At 43.4% G+C, this 20,196-nt stretch overlaps 1 protein-coding gene across 1 annotated transcript in view; it reads left to right on the forward strand.

Moving 5' to 3' along the window:
- Positions 1-20,196, forward strand: part of LOC310879190 (metal transporter CNNM4-like) — a gene marked incomplete at its 5' end in the record, with an annotated part of 30,792 nt that overhangs the window by 3,094 nt on the left and 7,502 nt on the right. The window contains 6 exons of the mRNA XM_083793651.1: positions 5,996-6,340; positions 6,883-7,194; positions 8,610-8,753; positions 9,266-9,400; positions 12,023-12,192; positions 17,618-17,714. Coding sequence (XP_083649777.1) covers positions 5,996-6,340; positions 6,883-7,194; positions 8,610-8,753; positions 9,266-9,400; positions 12,023-12,192; positions 17,618-17,714 — 1,203 coding nt within the window. The remainder of the gene's footprint in view (positions 1-5,995; positions 6,341-6,882; positions 7,195-8,609; positions 8,754-9,265; positions 9,401-12,022; positions 12,193-17,617; positions 17,715-20,196) is intronic.

Below are 20,196 nucleotides of genomic sequence, written 5' to 3' on the forward strand. Positions count from 1 at the left end.
GCATCACCCATTTTCTTCTGGGTATTACTATTAACTCTAACTGAAATCTCTAGTAGACCTGCAGAAGAAGATCTAAGTACATGTACTCTCGTGGGGCCTATGTATTTTTAATGAGTCCAGCTCTATCTTTGTGTCCGGGTAGCTTGGTCGGTAGAGCTCTCGCCTTTGAACAACAAGGTCATGGGTACGGCTTTGGTGCAGCAAGTCGGTGCGGTATAAGAATACTGGGAGCTGGTGGTAGGTGTGGCGCTCCACCCCAGCAATCCATCTCCCAGTGGTCTAGCGCATACATTAACATTATTATGCCAATATATGGCAAATAATATTATGCAGAATATAGCCTATGCTGCATGTAAATGCCATATTCAAGGTTCATATACAGTATGTGCATATATGTGGATAAATAGGAAATGTATGTCTCTACTCTCTATATAGCTTATGCAATTTATATTTCCTTGTGGGGGGGTGCGTCGGCTAGGTCGGGAGGTAACAGGGGGTGCATGGCTAAAAAGGTCTGGGAACACATTGTAACGGGGACATGATACTGACAATAAGCCTCTCCTGACCTACTTATTATTCAATTCAATTCAATTCAATTTTATTATAGTGTCAAATCACAACGAGTTGTCTCAAGACACTTTACAACCAACAAAGATCCACCCAGAGCAAGCAATATTGCGAATTTGCGACAGTGGCAACGAAAAACTCCCCTTTTAGGAGGGGAGAAAAGAACGTCAGGCAGAACCAGACTCTGGGGTGGGCGGCCATCTGCCTCGACCGTGTCGGGGGGGGGGGGGGGGGGGGGGTAGAGGGAGAGAGAGAGAGATAGACAGAGAGAAATAGACAGAAATAGACAGGTGGGCTCCGTGGAGGGGTCTGGTCCACATCTGGTCCACATCTGGTCGAGCTCTGTGAGGCCGGGTCCAGGTCACACTTCTGGTGGGCTCCATGAAGAGGCCTGATCCACGGTCACGCTCATTCAGTCAGTTGGGGGTTAGTATTAGAGGTCCACAGAACTGCGACGGGGAGGACGAAAAGAGACTCCGGGGAGAGATTCCCCGGATGTTGGATTAGTGGCAGGCCTTACTGGAGCCTATATAGTGTATATTACAAGTACTGCTGGGAGACAGACCCACACAACAATGTACGACCATGGTATCCAGCCAGACTTGGAGACAACTCTAGCTATAGGCTTTGTCGTAGAGAAAGGTTTTCAACCTAGTCTTGAATGTGCAGAGCGTGTCAGCCCCACGGACCGAAGCCGGGAGAAGGTTCCACAGCTGAGGTGCCTGGGACCTAAACGCCCTGCCTCCTATTGTAACTTTTGATATTTTTGGAACAGTAAGCATTTTTGCATACTGTAGACGCACTGGTGTTCTATTTGGTTTGTAAGGATCAATGAGATCTTTGAGATATTGTGGTGCCTGACCATTGAGAGCTTTGTAGGTAAGAAGAAGAATTTTGAACTCTATTCTGTGTTTGACAGGGAGCCAGTGTAGAGAGGCCAGTGAAGGAGTGATATGGTCTCTTCTTCTGGTACCTGTCAGCACACGCGCCGCAGCATTTTGAACTAGCTGTAGGCTTTTCAGAGACTTACCTGGGCAGCCTGATAATAGCGAGTTGCAGTAGTCCAGCCTTGAGGTAACAAATGCGTGGACAAGTTTTTCTGCGTCTATTTTGGATAGGATGTGCCTAACCTTTGCAATATTTCGCAGGTGAAAAAAGGCAGTCTTTGAGATTTGTTTGATGTGCGATTTGAAAGACATATCTTGATCAAAGGTAACTCCCAGATTCTTTACAGTGGCCTTGGAGGCCAAGGTAATGCCATCTAGAGAAAAGTTCTCATCGGCTAGCTTGTCTCTTAGGGGCTTAGGGCCGATCACGATAATTTCCGTTTTGTCAGAGTTGAGGAGTAGGTAATTACGGCTCATCCAACTCTTTATGTCTTTAAGACAAGCTTGAAGTTTGACTAATTGATCCGTTTCGTTCGGTTTCATCGATAGATATAATTGAGTGTCGTCCGCGTAACAATGGAAATGTATAGAGTGTTCCCTGATGATGTTGCCCAGAGGGAGCATATATAAGGAGAAAAGTATTGGTCCAAGCACAGAGCCTTGTGGGACTCCGTATTTGACCTTTTCACGTGTTGAGGAGCCATCATTGACATCTACAAACTGAAATCGATCAGACAGATAGGACTCGAACCATTTCAGTGCGGCACCCCTGATGCCAACCAGATGCTCCAGTCTCTGTAGCAGAATGTGGTGGTCAATAGTGTCAAATGCAGCACTAAGGTCCAGCAACACCAGTACGGAGAGGAGGTTATTATCTGCTGCAGTCAGGAGGTCATTTGTAACTCTCAGCAGTGCCGTCTCAGTGCTATGGTTAGCTCTGAAGCCTGACTGAAAGCCTTCTAATAAATTGTTGTTATGTAGAAAGTCACATAACTGTTTGGCGACTGCTTTCTCGAGAATTTTGGAGAGAAATGGTAGGTTCGATATAGGTCTATAGTTAGCTAGAATGCCTGCATCAAGAGTAGGCTTTTTGAGTAGAGGTTTGATTACCGCTACCTTAAAAGATTGTGGCACGTAGCCTGTCACCAAGGACATATTGATCATATTGAGTAGGCATGTACCAACCGGAGGCAGGACCTCTTTGAGTAATCTAGTCGGAACTGGATCCAGGGTACATGTCGTTGGTTTTGAGCAAGATATCATTGAAGTGAAATCAGAGAGCTCGATTGGAGAGAAACTATCCATATATATATTTGGGTGTGCGGCCATCTCTGAGACCACCATATTTGGAGGCAGTCCAGTGGGAGCCGAGAGTAGTTGTAGATCAATTTGATCTCTGATAGTTTCTATTTTGCCACTGAAGAACCTCATGAAATCGCTACTATTGAGAGTTGTAGGAATACGTGGATCAGTGGAATCGCGGCTTTTTGTCAGTTTTGCCAAAGTATCAAAAAGAAACTTTGGGTTACTTTTGTTTTCCTCTATTAGGGATGAATAATAGGTGGCTCTGGCCGTGTCGAGAGCCTTTTTGTATATTTTGAGGCTATTCTGCCAGACTATACATGATTCTTTCTGTTTGGTTGAGCGCCATTTTTTTTCAAGTTTGCGAGACGTTCGCTTGAGGTTTCTAGTTTCCGAGTTGTACCATGGGGCTAGCCTTTGTTGCTTTATTACCTTCCTTTTCAGGGGAGCAACAGAGTCTAGCGTATTTTGAAATGAGCATGTGACACTATCAACAAGTTGATCGAGTTGAGGAGGACTATATGTGTGGAGGTCCTCTATTTTGTTGAAGTATACTGAGTTGATGGCTGATGGAACTATCTCCTTGAATTTATTTACAGCGCTCTCAGATATACTTCTGCCAAGGACATTTTTGTCCAGTGGCGTATAGTCGATCAATGTAAAATCGAAGGTGATCAAATAATGATCAGAGAGGTCACGATTTTCTGGAAAAACTGTGAGGTGCTCTATTTTGATACCATAGACCAGAATGAGGTCTAGGGTATGGTTGAGAATGTGAGTAGGTTTGTCTACACACTGAGAGAAACCGATTGAATCAATCAATGAGACGAACGCTCTATTCAGGCTATCAGTTCCTATGTCCGCGTGAATATTTAGATCACCAATTAAGATGATTTTATTAGACTCGAGGACTAGACTTGATAGAAATTCAGAAAACTCGGATAGAAATTGTGTGTAGGCGCCGGGGGGGCGGTACACTGTAATGACTATCAGCGGCTGTATTGATTTCCAGCTTGGGTGTGAAAGGTTGAGAATCAAGCTTTCAAATGATTTGTATGTAGCTCTAGCTCTAGGACTAATTGTTAGGCTTGAATTGAAGATGGCAGCAACTCCACCTCCAACTTTACCATTGTCTCTAGGTATTTGTGCATTGGTGTGACTTGGTGGGGTGGCAGTATTTAAACTGACATATTCTTGCTCACCCAGCCACGTTTCCGTCAGACAAAATAGATCAAGACAATTGTCTGATATGATTTCATTTACTAATGTTCCTTTTTTGCGTAGAGATCTAATATTTAGAAATCCACATTTGATATTTGTATTTTGTGGTACTACTGTATTGGTTTTGATTTGTATCAAGTTTGTATGTACAGCTCCTATTTCCTTTTGTTTTTGTTTGTGCAGCCTATATGGTTTGTTCAGCCTGTACAGAGACTGTATAGTTTGTATAGTTCTGATTTGTAGGACAGGTGGGGTAGGTGGCTGCACTAGAGGAAGCACAGAGAGCTGTGTAGGACTGCAACTCTGCTTCCTGGTCCCAACTCTGGGTGGTCATAAGGTATCTATAAAATCGTCCATATTTCTAGAGATGAGCTTTGCACCGTCCCAAGTTGGATGTATGCCGTCTCTCTCTATCAGACCAGTATTCCCCTCAAAGGTTTTATAGTTATTTATAAAGCTCACGTTATTATCTGGACACCACCTAGACAACCAGCGGTTGAGTTGGCGCATACGGCTAAACATGTCATCATTAATCATGTTTGGCAGGGGACCAGAGAAAATTACGGAGTCCGACATTGTCTTTGCGTATGTGCAAACTGACTCAATATTTATCTTCGTAATCTCAGATTTCCGAAGTCGAGTGTCGTTGCCCCCGCAATGAATTACAATCCTATCATAGCGATTACATTTACTTTTAGCAATAAGTTTCAGATTTGATTCGATGTCGCCCGCTCTGGCCCCGGGGATGCATTTGACTATAGTTCCTGGAGTCTTTAATTTCACGTTTCTCATTATAGAACTACCGATAACCAGAGTTGTGTTCTTAATGACACGCCGCCGCTTGTGTTGCGGGGGTTGCGGGCCATCAAGTGGACCTGAAATCTCACTGTCAGACTCAACGGGTATATCAGTGAGTGGGGAAAAACTGTTTGAAACGTGAAGTGGTTGGTGTCCCGTGTGCTTTTGTTTACTTCCACGCTTTCGACCAGTAGCAGCCACCTTGGCCCAGCCGTCCTGTTTTTGCGAGCCCCGACCAGTCGCGGTCGATGGCGTTGAGATGCCACTCGACCGTGAATGGTGGTGGGCTCCCCGTGGTTGTGTGTGAGCTCGGGCTAGGCTAACGTTTGCACCGCTAGCTAGAATTGACTCCAACTCGCTGAGCCTCGCCTCCAGCACCGCAAACATGCTGCACTTGTTACACATGTCCGAAGCAACAAAGGCGTCAGGGCTGTAACTGTGCATATTGCATACGGCGCAGGAGAGAGGGCTGGAGCGAGAGGGAAATCCACCGGGAGGGAAGGGGTGGTGTCGGCGGACAGCCATCACAATCGCCCGGCTAATGCCGACAGAAGGGGACGGTCGCCCCGCCAAACAGCCAACCCGAGTAGCGATAAGATCGCCACAGAGTAGGATAGTTAACAGTGACAGTGTGTGTCTGAATCACAGCAGCGCAATACAATAATGTTTGGTGTTTGTCCCGTTCGTGCTGCTGACAACAATACAGCCGCCAGACAGCATACAGGCAACACAGGAAATGACGCAACAGGCTTACCGTCTGCGAAATGGGTCCGAGATATGCTGGACCCACACCCAACATTTTAAAGTTGACTCTAAATGAAACGAGGACATGTAAAGTAGCCACAAAGGGGTTGATATGCTTTGCTATGCATCAACATTCTCTATTTTCTATATAACTGCTACTATCTCATTTATAAATACTAAGGCATAGATACGATAGTCCTGACTTTAGATGGGCTCACACAACATACTGAACTAACAACTAGTCAGTTTGAGTCTGAATGTGTGTATAAAACGTGTATTAAATGTAACAAACTTAATAAGCTTGTCTAAATCCTTACATTTACAGATGTGCACACTTATTCATACTCAAACTCGTGAATTATCAAGGTAGTCCGTTACTATTCGTTGGTTAAGTATTTTGTGTGAGCCCATCTAAAGCCAGGACTAATATTAAAACAAAGTGCTGCCAAATCACCTCGATTCTTCTTGCTCGGCAGGCAACGTCCTGGTCAACACCACGCTCACCATCCTGCTGGACGAGGTGGTGGGCTCCGGGCTGGCGGCGGTGGTCGCCTCCACCGTGGGCATCGTCATCTTCGGCGAGATCATCCCGCAGGCGCTGTGCTCTCGCCACGGCCTGGCCGTCGGGGCCAACACGGTCGTGCTGACCAAGTTCTTCATGCTGCTGACCTTCCCCGTGTCCTACCCCGTGAGCAAGCTGCTGGACGTGCTGCTGGGCCAGGAGATCGGCACCGTCTACAACCGGGAGCGGCTGGTGGGCATGCTCAAGGTGACGGAGCCCTACAACGACCTGGTCAAGGAGGAGATGGCCATGATCCAAGGTAGAGTTACCTGGAGGGTCGGGAACCTTTAGGATTTGAACCACTCTGGTTCCTTAACGATTCCCTCTTAACTAGGGATGGAGCTCGATAACCGATACCCGAAGAAATCCGATAACAAGTTTATTGAGTACCCGTTATCAATAAGCTTTGGGCTTATCAAGCCTGTTATCGAGCATAGCAGCCCATGACGTCATGTTCAAAAAATCAAGACAAGGCGGTGAAGAAATAAATGTAATCATCCTTGCTGGCCTGGTCTAGAAGTTTATTGATACCTGCCAACCAGCGTCTTACTGTAGGCCTTACATTATTATTTTGTAGCTGCTCTTAAACAATTATTAATGGAATTTCCCGTGTGAATGCACCATCAGAGTTACAGACCCATAAGGGTCCATTTGGAGCCCCCTCAAGGAACCCTGAAAGTCCCAGCCTCCCAGGACCCGACTTTGAGAAACACTGTCCTAGATATTATTTATATTTTTCACCATATCACCTAAAACTGGAGTACGAACAGGCCCTAATTACGGTTACATCTCTGCTCCAAGGTGCCCTGGAGCTCCGGAACAAGACGGTGGAGGACGTGATGACGGCGCTGACCGACTGCTTCATGATCCAGGTGGACGCCGTGCTGGACTTCAAGACCATCTCGGAGATCATGGAGAGCGGCTACACGCGCATCCCGGTCTACGACGACGAGCGCAGCAACATCGTGGACATCCTGTATGTGAAGGACCTGGCGTTCGTGGACCCCGACGACTGCACCACGCTGAAGACCATCACCAAGTTCTACAACCACCCCGTGCACTTTGTCTTCCACGACACGCGGCTGGACGCCATGCTGGAGGAGTTCAAAAAAGGTGGGTCTGTAGCAACTCCTAATGTGATAACTGCTCATATGATGTAATAATGTGTTACATTAAGAATGAACTCATAGTGGCTCAAAATGTAATCACACATTCATAATGCAATGGCTCATCTTGTTGAGAAAAGTCTCCAAGTTCAGAGGCCAATTTTAAAGCGGCAATATTATAACGTTTTTCTGTCCAGTCTGTATAGAGGGTATGCGTGTGACATCATCGTACCTGGAAGTTATGCGGGAACGCCCACTGAGTGGCAAAAAACTACTTTCTGGCCTTGACAGCCCATTCATCCAAACAGAAAAGTCCTGTCTGATTGCATTAAACAATGTTAAACTCACCAACATTGCAGCTGAACGAAAAACGAAAAGTTTTTGTTTCATGAAAATCCACCATAGAAACGTTATGAGCTACTTTCTGTTAAGAAATGCCCCGCATTTGATTATTTTTCTGTCAGAGTTTGGAAGTGCTTGTTTTCAATAACACAACATTAATGCTGCCTCCTGCATTATGTGACATTTAGAAACAGGTGGTACGCAGGACGATTGAGTGATTTCCAACGAGCGCTTCCAAACTCCAACACTCAATGTTTTGCCACTCATTCTAGATGAGCGGGGCGTGTCCTGATGGGAAAATCATGCATGTACATACTACATACTCTCTATTGACTATAATGTAACTTATATAATTGGGGTGGTTTTATTTAGTCTCCCTGCTCTTCTATTGAGACATTTAGATTTAGATTGTGTCAAAGGACGTGTGTGTGTGTGTGTGTGTGTGTGTGTGTGTGTGTGTGTGTGTGTGTGTGTGTGTGTGTGTGTGTGTGTGTGTGTGTGTGTATTGACTGACATATTGACCAATGGAACCATCCCAGCATGCATTTCACCAGGTTGAGAGGGTCCACATGCGCGCGAAAGCACACACACAGTGGAATCAGACTCACACACAGCTGGAAGCACAACAAATTGACATTTACTGCATGTCACACTGGTTCTCAACCTGTGGGCTGTGAGGATACTGTAAGAAGGCCCTCACATAATTGGTAATGATAATATATCATTAATAGATTAATGTAATAAAAAATAAGTCCTAATCATGCTCTGAAAATGCACCCATAGTCAGGTTTCTGAACTGTCCATAGCCGTCCTCTGAGATACAGACCAAATAGGCAGAAATTTTGTTTGTGGGTTTTATAAATATAAAAACAAGGGCTTGTGACTCAATAATATTAATAACTATTGTTGTAACACAGGCCACTTTTTAGTTTTTAAATTTCTGGGAAAGTAACAGTTTTGTAATAATACTTGTAGGCACTGAGTCACCTGTGTCATTGTTGTCACCTGTGTCATTGTTGTCACCTGTATCATTGTTGTCACCTGTGTCATTGTTGTCACCTGTGTCATTGTTGTCACCAGGTAAATCCCACCTGGCCATCGTCCAGAAGGTCAACAACGAGGGGGAGGGGGACCCCTTCTACGAGGTCCTGGGATTGGTCACTTTAGAGGACGTCATCGAGGAGATCATCAAATCAGAGATCTTGGATGAATCAGACCTTTACAGTGAGTCAGCATCTTTCTTGGACGAATCAGTCCTTTTACAGTGAGTCAGCATCTTTCCTCTTGCTGCTGTACACGGGCAAATCTTATAAAATAAATAATAAATCTGTGCAACTGTGAAGACGAAATGGAAGTGGGGAGGAGGCTTCTCTTCCACTTTATGGCTTGCCTCATGATCAGAGCTCCCGTTCTCCAGAGTGTATGACGGAAGTATTTGGAAATTGCGAGAGGCAACAGTCTGGCAACGCAAGACTAACTCCTGGGGGACTTACAACTCAGTATAGATAAAGATCAGGGGTTCCCTAACCTATGACCCAAAAGAGACATTTGTTGTCTCCACAGGACCAATACCTACAAAAAGTAATTATCTTTCAATAGTGAAAATAATAATTGGACAAATTAATAATTGATTAATGATATGGATCTTTGCTAGCAAATTGTTTGTCTGTTTTTCCATGGAAATGTGCTTTTCTCTCACCTGTCTGTCTTGTCTGCTGTGTGTTTCTTCTGTTCAGCTGACAACAGACACAGGAAGAAGGTGGACCCCAATAAGAACAGGCGTGATTTCTCTGCCTTCAAACAACACGGCGACAGCAAAGTGAAGATCTCTCCGCAGCTGATGCTGGCAGCACATCGCTTCCTGGCCACAGGTGACTGTCCAATAAGCAGGGGTGTAATAGTGGCAGAGCGCTATTTTAGTGATTTCCGTACCTTTCTATTTTTCGATGGTGGATGAGACATTGTTGTTGTGTGCAGATAGATAGGACACTGGCAGCAGCAGTACTGTAGCCAAAATACAGTGTTGCTTAATGCAGTGTATGTGAGGAGGATGCATTTGCACAACCTGTTATGCAAAGTAATCATTTGAGTACTTGGCTCATGAATCGTGCAGAACACTATGCATGCGCACAAGGTTATCCTGCCAAAAAAAAGACAAAAAAAACTTGGCACAACACCGTTGTGAAGCGACCAGTGCACCCCTCCTGCCAAGTACACAGCTTCACATCTTACACCAGTGATTCTCAACCTGTGGGCCGCATGAGGATGTTGCAAGTGGACCCCCGAATACTTGGCAAAACAGTAAGATATTTATGACAATATGACATTAATATATGTAAAAGAAATACATATATAATGAGTTTTGTTTCCTTCCTTTAAAACCTTGAAAAGTTAGTTTTCATTGTGATACCATCACTAAATGGGAACTCCAGTATATACTACATTAGTTCCATTGTTTCAAGGCGGAACAGAATTGATTGGTTGATCTTAACATGCTCTGTAAATGCATGTGCTACACATGCAAACATTTCTGAGACGTTCAAGAAAACAAACCAAGAACATAAAGAAGGAACTTGCATCCTTGTGGGGAGAGAATGTTCTGTCAAGTTAACTTGAGCTTGCAGCTGGGATAGCTGTCCAAAGGAAAGTGCACACAAGTCGTCTCTCAATCCTGGACAAAGTGAGTGGATAGTCATTCTGTTCTTGGCTTTAGAATTGGGACTGCCGCTTGGGCAGAGACTGTTGATGTTTCTCAAGGTCACGAGTACACAAGTACAGGACCCACGGGGGTGAGAACCACTGCCTTATTCATTATCGTTTTGCCACCATTCATAGTAATCATAGTTGTGTCCATCTATAGTTACTTAAAAATATTAATTTGGGGCATTCTATGCATTATTCAGATAGGACAATGGACAGAGAGACAGGAAAGGTGGGAGAGAGAGGGGGAATGGGGCGGATTTGAACCAACCATCGGATTTGAACCAACCATCAATTTGTGCTCATATGCATGCATCATAATGTGTTATATGTATTGATGTGTATGATATCTGATCAGCCCCAATTTCCAGGATAAGGTCAATAAAGCAAATGCCTGCACAGCAGAGCCACGAAAACAAACAGTGGTGGATGATAACTTCTCACGTTACCTCCAGCCCTCTGGTGGGAAATGAAACACCTCTCTGGTGGGAATAGACCTTCTCTTGAAACACCCCTCTGGTGGGAACAGACCATCTCCTGAAACCACCGGCTTCGAATGTTATCAACCGATAATCACCAGTAGGTTACCTACAGTAGTTATCACTCGAATGCAATCGATCCAGCAGCCTCGCCTGGAGCCGACTGCATGTATAGTGGCTGCGATTTTGATACGCGGAAGTGAAACTACCGCCACAGAAGCAAAAACATTGTGAAACTGACTTACATGGCTGGTTAAGACTGATATGAGGTTAGTGGACTTAACGTGGCCGGTTACAAGAGGTTAGGGTTAGTAATAGTTGGACAACGTGACCAACGCCACGCCGGACGTTTCCGTGTTTCTGTGCTTCCTAATCGCAGCCAGTCGGCTCCAGGCGAGCTTACTGGCTCCATGGCATTCGACTGATAAGTAACCTCCTGTTGATTGTCATACGAATCCATTTCTGAAACACCCCTCTAGTGGGAATAGACCATTTCCTGAAAGCTTTTAGCTGTTCCCATTAGGGCTGCAACTGTCCATCTGATATTGTTATTTTTTTGTTGTTTTTATTCACATTAAATTGTTTTTCTCAAAATCCTTTATTTTATTAGAAATGGATTATTTTTCAATAGAGATAGTCACTCAGTCTGGCACATCTAATATTGCTAATGTATTGTCTATGTCTGTTTGTACAATGTCCACTACTGACATGAGACCTGCTGAAATCACTCCTACACTAAAAGAGTGAGTCAAATTGTATGCCATCGTCACCTGGACTGGAATATTGGTGGCATTGTAGTGATTTCCATCGGGCCTTCAAAGAGTGCTAGCTGGACTATAACACTACAGTGTGTTTCACACAGTTTCAGACAGTTGTGACATACACATTCTATTTGTTTCTCTAATTCTTTTATACCGTTGTTAGCATCAATCGTTAGCCTCCGGTAGCTCCCATGGTGTGTACTGTGTACTGTGTAGTCATCGAATATCCAAAATCTCCTCGTGCACACCCACACAATCTAAAGATTTGTGGGCTCAGATTTAGATAAAGGACGATGTCTATAGCTTAATATTACTTTAATCCAACCTCGTAAGTGGAAAACCATTGTTTACACTGAGAGAACACGGCACAGACAGAAGATATGACTCATCACACAAACACTTTCGGTTCAACTAAATAGTTCACAGCTGTTGTAGTCTTGTAGTTTTTCTCAGAATTCTGGCGCCCGTACCGAGTTTACCTACCAGATGGTGGCATGTAATCGGTTAATGTCCTTTTTCATTTATGTCCCCATGTTGTCCTCAACTTGTCCAGAGGTGGCGCTGTTCAGCCCTTGTACCATCACAGAGAAGGTGCTGCTGAGGGTCCTGAGACACCCCGACGTCATCCAGGAGATCAAGTTCAACGAGAACGAGAAGCGCTCGCCTCAACACTTTATCTACCAACGAGGAAGACCCGCCGACTTCTTTATTCTCATTCTACAGGTACTGCACCCTAACGCTGTCCGGTACGGTATTAATGTTCTCCCCATGGGATGAAATGGGACCAATTATGATTTAGGTGACCTCGCAGGACATATCCCACTGTGGGTTACTATTTCCCTGTGAGTGTGTGCGTGTATACGTGCGTGCTTGCTCTGTGCACTGAACAGCCTCAGCCTGGGACGGTGGATGGAATGTAACTTCCTGTTACAGTAGCCTAAGCGAGGTCCAAGTACCACACAACTGAACATCGTGACTGTGAGCGCATCGTGCGCACAACCATGAACCCTATGATATCAATTGTGTTACGGACTGTGGTTTGCTCAAGTTGGAAGCAGACCGAGTTCAGACTTTTGGTGTGGACCTTGGTCCGCTTGCTTGACCTGCACCAGAATTCGATTGAGTGTTCACACCACTCCAAACCACCCCGGAACAAAGGCATAAGCAGACCATGGTCCTTTTTAAACTATTAAACAGTTCTGGTGTGTGAACCCCCCGAATAGGATGCAATGCATTTGTCAACCTTTGCACGCGCATGAGTTGTTTTAGTTTTCATTTCTTTTTTCAGTTTTATTCTTCACGTTTTTAAGAGGAAAGCCTTTGATTTCTAGAAGCTGAAAAAGATAGGATGAAAGAATAATGCACCATAGAAGCCAAAAGTTGGTGAGACTGCATTGCGAGCACAAACCCTTGTTTTGCCCATTGAGCTTGTTGTGAATTCATAGAAGCCTAAATAGTCTTTGCTTCCAGAAAAGCATGGCGGTATTTTGGGCCGCTGTCAACAACAGTTTGGCGTGCCATGAATAGAAGACGAAACCTAGTGAAGTAACAGATGAAGTGTTAAATATATCACATCCCATAGTGATTCTGGCACCGTTATTATGATCGCTGTGTCCAACTCCAATACTGTAGTTACTTACGAGTTTTTAGCTGCACAGGTAGGTCTATGTTCTAAAGTTACTGCTGTGTTCACACTGGCAGCTACAAAGCTACAGGCTACCATTAATTCTCAATGGAAGCCAGTGTCGTGAAGATACAAAGCTACATACTACCATTCATTGTCAATGGAAGCCAGCGACATGAAAATACAAACTGACATCCAACACTTGTAGCTTTTGACACCCACTATAGCAACAACATAAAGTTGAGCTGGCTTCACCTAATACATTTTCATTTGCTTTCTCTCTCCACACAATTCCTGCTTGTAATTAGATTATTTCCTCCAGCCAGTTCCCTGTTATTAACCAAAGCTTTTATATTTGCGACATACTAGCGTCATGTCCAGGGGGTGTACTTGTACATCAAGCTGCCTCACGCTACAGATACAGGAGATAGGCTCCTGCCCTATGGGCCTCATGGCTCGGCAAGGCTACTTACTTTTATATTTTTCTTGCTTGTTGGATGCATGCTTGATGATGATATGACGAGCGTTTTGGGCAACAATTAAACAGCAACTCAGCGATGGATATGCTGTGTTTCTTTGTAGTTTTGTGGTGTAGTCGCTGTCTTTAATTTGCGGGCCTGTTGTGAACTCTAGTTTTGGCCGGCTGCCGGGCGCGGATGCACTAATAACTTTGGGGCGGGCCCATCTAGAGTTTGAAATTTGAATGGACAGGTATCGATCACATCGAAAAGGAAGGATTGCAAAAATTACTTTCACAAAAGTTCAAGCTTGAACGTTTAATTAACGGTAGCCAGCAGATGGCAATGCATAGTTCTGGACTTCCCATCCCTATTGCTAATAAATACAAATAAACAAACAATAATAAGTTGGATGGATATACAGTATGACATGATGAAATAGATATTGACATTAAAGCTGTATTATGTAACTGTTTAGTGAATATAATGTTATTTTCCAATCTGCATGGTAGCGTAACTTTGCACCCCCCCCACCCCCCCCACGCATATACCGTAGTTTTTTAAATAAGCCCAAATTAGGGCTCTATTACTGCTATTCCAGACAGAGACTTCCCATGTAATGTGGGAGATCATACCCACGTGCTGTTCAGATGTCTCTCTGATCTGCATCATCTTGCTGAGGGGCATCTCTAGTCAACCTGACCTTCACTAAGATCATCTTACATAAGAGAGAGGTGGGGGAGAGACAATGAGAATGCATGGAGAAAACCGACAAACACTGGCGAGGGGAGACTAGAAACGGTGTTCAGTGGATAATGGCTATAACAAAGTACATTTACTTGAGTATAAGATTTTTGGGGGTAGCTAATGACTTTCACTCTACTACATTTGAAATATTTATATGAATTCATATAAACATTTCTAGGAAGGTGACCCCTGTGTGGAACCAAACTTGGTAAATGAAAACATATTTACCAACAATAATTAACCACTTAAAGGACCACTTCACCACTTTTCAACCTATCTTCATATTATAGGTCCTCACTAATAATCATGATAAAATGGCACGATTTTTTTCTACTCAGTCTGTGTCTCATAGGAGGGCTGTGGGCAGTTCAGAAACTGTCTTCCAGTGACATCATCATTAGGCAGATTTTTTTTAAACAAGATTCTTTTACAAAAATGTTTAGATTTTCATTATCGTGAGAACGATGGCTTCCATTTTCGCATTGCAACTTTTCAGGACTAAAAAGCCTGCAGTTTCTATTAGCTTGTATTCCCCATCGATGATGTCACTGGAAGACAGTTTCTGAACTGCCCACAGCCCTCCTATGAGACACAGACTGAGTAGAAAAAAATTGCGCCATTTCTTCATGATTATTAGTGAGGACCTATTATATGAAGATAGGTTGAAAAGTGGTGAAGTGGTCCTTTAATAAGAAGTGAAAACAGTGAGCTCACCTCCGTGCCACATCGCAACTCATTGTGAGCTTTTTAGATCTGCTATCTTTAGATCAAACTTACAACACAAGCAATTGATCTCAAATACAGAAAATTTGACTGAGCAACTTTCAGTCGTAAGTTGACTAACATTTGACCAAATATGGTATCTATTCTTTGACTCTTTGTCCTCCACCAGAACTAAACAGAGAGGCAGAATACAGGCAGAACTGAATGAGAATATGAATACAGTAGTGATTCAGTAGTGACGCATACAGTACAGTACAGTCGTTTGTGAGCTGCACCATTAGATGCTCTCCTGCAGTGCACCACCATGGAGATACAAACAAAGCTTTGTGCTTTGCAAGCCAACACAGCGGAACCCTGGAGACACTTATACAAGCATTACAGCACTGAACAATGAACTCTCGTTCGAACAACACTCGTTTCAATCTGAGCCCTACTATAGAGACCATGCACATATTCTCTGCATGTGCACTGCACACACACACACACACACACACACACACACACACACACACACACACACACACACATGCACATGCACACCTTCCTCACATCCTTGAGCAAGACACTGAATCCCTAGCTTCTCTTAAAAAATCATCAAGATTCAGCTTTTGGTGACCAGGCGGCTATTTGCAGCAGGCTTTTATTTTTGCACCGGCCTGCACCGGGCCATTATTTGGTTACCATTCCAATTAGGCTGAACAGCAAATAATAGCCCCGTCGGATCCAAATTAGGCTGTAGAGACTGCAAATAATAGCCACACGCACGCACACACACACACACACACACACACACACACACACACACACACACACACACACACACACACACACACACACTATGCTGAGGCTTACACAAGAGTTAGTATTAAATTGCAAGTCGGCGGCTTGCAGCCCCCTCTGATTGTCCAAGGTCAAGGTTACCCCTCCCCCCTCACACATAATCAGTCACACACGCACCCACCCCACCTCCTCCCCCATCTGTGTGACTGTGCTGGGATTACCCTGCTCACCCTGGGGCACACACACATCATGCCATGTAGATCAGTCTATCACGCACACACACTGTTGGTAGGGCATTCCACATTTTGGTTGCATAATAGTAGAATGAATTCATCCCCATGTTTGTGCCAACTCTGGGGGGGGGGGGGGGGGGAGGGGGAGAGGTCAGTGGAGCTGCCTCTGGCCTCTTGTGCCTGTGGGCATTCGTCAGTCTTTTTAAGTAGTTTGATAGGTATGGACTCTGGTCTCTTGAGTATCTTGAAGACCAGGCCCATTGCAAGTTTCTGTACGCAGTGTGTGTGTGTGTGTGTGTGTGTGTGGGTGTGTGTGTGTGTGTGTGTGTGTGTGTGACTCCGTTGTTGACACCTTAGGTGTCGACAGATTGGATGCTGACACTCTCATGCAACTTGAGACCGGCTTCTCTAGTTCCAGCACTTGAAGAAGTATGTGTGTGTGCGTGCTTTGTGTGTGTGCGTGTGCGTACTTTGTGTGCGTCAGGGTCGCACCTCCGGGGAGAGGAGGTGACGTCACTGAGAAGCCACATGTGATACACTACCTGTGGTTGTGAGTGTGTGTACGTGAGGTAAGAGAGGAGATACTGGAACCTTAGCAAGCACACCTGTGTGCTGAGATGTAATATTCATAAGAAGAACACGCTGTGTGTTTCTGTTACATGACATTAGAGAGCCCCACTCTGGCAGCCCATTGGTCTCCTCTCAACGACCAGTAGCCAATCTACATAATGTAATAACGGCTCATAGTGTAATACCCAAATTTAAATGAGACTTTATTACATTATGAGCTTTTATTACATCATCAGCTACTATGTGAGGTTATTAATGTAACGCATTATTACATTATCGAATAATCCGTTTATTACGTTATGCGCTCAATTTTTTAAAATTACATTATGAGCTGATTATTACATTATGAGTTTTTATTACATTTAAATTATTACATTTTGTGCTGTTATATTATGAGTTGCTACTAGATCAGCCATTTCCACATTTCTTTGCCTCTGTTTCAGGTAATATTTCACAATTTGGGCTTTGTTTGAAAATGTTGTATAGTATATAAAAATGATTGCAAACCAGCACAGAGCTGCTCCCCATACTGTCCGAGGACCCCGGACAGTGTTTATTGACGAGTCAATGAATTGAGTTCCAATTTCGATCAATTGAAGAGCTAACGTTGTACATCTGTATCGCTATGAAAGGATTTTATTTATTTTTAATTACAAATTTGTAATGTTATATTATTAGTAAATTCTTAGCATTTTCCCCAATTATTTGGGAAAATAATTAATTATTTCATTTAAATTGTCACTTTAGCAATGTGCAGATACATATACAGTACATACATATATATACAGTATACTAGTATGTTGGTTTGTTTAATGTTGAGTGAGAAAACAATGTTGCACATTAAGCTAATCATTTGGGGACGCCCCCAAAATAATACATATATATACATACCGGTATATACACATTCATTTATAGTGTTGACTAAATTGTGTGTGTGTGTGTGTGTGTGTGTGTGTGTGTGTGTGTGTGTGTGTGTGTGTGTGTGTGTGTGTGTGTGTGTGTGTGTTCAACAGGGTCGGGTGGAGGTGGAGGCAGGCAATGAAAACATGAAGTTTGAAACGGGACCGTTCTCCTACTACGGAGTAATGGCTCTGAATGCGCCGTCAGTGGGTGAGAACCCCCCCCCCCCCCCCACACACACACACACACACACACAAACAATATTACGATAAGGTTGAAAATGGGCGAAGTGCTGAACTATACTTCATGGTAGAACAGTGTAAATATTGAGCCACCCTTTTTTGGCAAGGCTCACCTTTGTGCGATGGAGGAGAAAATGGGGCATGCAATATTCACACACTTTAATTTCCTGTGTTGTGTCGAGTTCAACCTGCCTTCCGATACAGCTCCATTATTTTCTACAGTCTGTGTCTCATAGGAGGCCTGTGGACACTTCAGAAACCCTACCAGTGACATCATCATTAGGCAGTTTTGTTAAGATTTACATTTTACTCCACTACAAGTATATGCCAGTTTTTTTGCTTTAGATTATTAATAATAAATTAGGTGTTTGTGTTCAAGAATTTCTTGTTAAATGTGAATGCAAATAAAGATGTTAAAGGTGCGTGCGAGAGAGAGGATGCTAGGTGTTGTGTGAGGCAGGACAGGTATCAGAGTCCAGAGAGTGTCAGTAGTGTTAGTCCTTGTTGGAAGGCCAAGTCACACATCAGCTGCACACACTTGGGCTTCAATGCTTAATAGATGCTCCGCCCTGCGCCAGTGTCACTGAAACACTGTCCTACCACGAAGTATAAATGCTTATGATGAGACATTTAGCATGATAAATATAGAGATGGCAACACTGGTGACACCTAGTGGTGTGCTGCTGTCATAACTGCATGGATTTTGTGTGTACAATAATAATTGCGTTATAAGATCCTTAAGGTGCCTGCACACTGCTGCGTTTCTTTCGGATTTCTAGCAGCGTTTTTCCGCAGTTTTTTCCGAAAAACGCGTTCAGTCTGCAAGGACCTTTACTGGAGTATATTATAGAGAGAATATTTCTGGAAAAACATGAATATTTGTTAGATTTATGTTTTTCTAAGAATACAGACTCATACATTTATGAAAATTAAGACATTTCATAGAATGTCAAGATGTTTTGTAAAATAACCCTAATAACCATTAGCCCACAGACCACCATAACACTGAGACCCCTTTTACAGCGGGGTTGAACCGGTTCCATTATTCTTTTCCCGCCGAATTTTTAACCTAATTAATTAATTGGTTCAGGTCCCTAAAAGTTGGTTTGGAACTGGAACCAAAGAATAGGTATTTTTGCCCTGAGTCTATATAGTCTCCTATGGATATTGACACCGTCTTGCTGTTGCTGCTTTGATGTGTTCATGTGTATCATAACTAACTTTTATGTTTCTCGTTTCTGTTTTGGATCATATGTTTACACATTATGCAGCTTTTTTATGTGCAAGTATGTGCAGCTGTCATGATGTCAAGCAGTCAAATATGCCTCTCTGTTGTTCTGTGCATATTATACGCTACAGTTCTAGAATAGAAAACGTAATCAATTCATAACTTAGGCATTTAGCAGATGATTTGCAGGTGATTTACAGGTTAAACACAAGGTAATAATAATACATCAAATGTGTAGAAATACTGTAGTAATCTAGGATCATGGGTAAACCTAATCATCAGTCTAAACATTATAATATAAAAAAATAAATAATATGTACTTTGAAACTATATAAACTATAGGATGCCAGGTCAAACACATGGCATCTGTCTAACATTTTAATACCGTACATTTAATAGGACCTTGAACTTTTGCAATGCTGTGTTGTTTAACTTGTTTCATGACATTTTGATAAACCCCTGAATACTCGTATTGGAACGTGAGAAGAATATGACAAAATGATACGAACAGAAATCCCACACATGTACATACAGTCAGAGCATAACGACAACAGCAAAAACATGAATGAAAACATTCTAACCGTTTCTGCCCCTTGTGGACGAGTCGTTTCTTTCTCAGCCGCCAGCTGAGCTCAGCAGCCTTCTCATGATAGAAAGAAGAAGATATGCCAGGTGGTGGGCAGTGGGGTAATTGCAAAGTGGCCTCCAAAGTAACATTTTATTGATGAAGGCAACCTTGATGAAGGTCATCTGACCAACAAGCTTGGCTTCTATTAACCCATTCTGACCTGAGATCAGATTCATACGAGGTTTCCGCCGGACACACACTGGTCTGATCAACCCATTCTGACCTGAGATCAGATTCTAGAAATGTCAGTCGCTCTTCGATTTTTCAAAAATAGCAGACCTACAAGCTTGAAAAATAGCAGATCTACAAGCTCATATCGCGCCACTCGGTGGCGCGATATGAGCTTGTAGATCTGCTATTTTTCAATAGCTAAAGCATAACATGATGCCGACACCAAAATGGGTGCATGTTCAGAATGGGTTAAAGAAACTTGCGTTGATGCGAGGTTGCACAACACTCTTACGGCGGGGCTCGCAAGCTCGCAAAACGCATTGTGCTTGAAACAATACGCAGAAGACGAATATAAATAATGAGTGTGTATTGACATTATGGTTGGCCTGGGCGACAGCATAATAAGGCCTAAACGTCACCAAG

The sequence above is a fragment of the Protomyctophum parallelum genome (assembly GCF_964188405.1).
Source record: "Protomyctophum parallelum genome assembly, chromosome: 21".
NCBI classification, from domain to species: domain Eukaryota; kingdom Metazoa; phylum Chordata; class Actinopteri; order Myctophiformes; family Myctophidae; genus Protomyctophum; species Protomyctophum parallelum.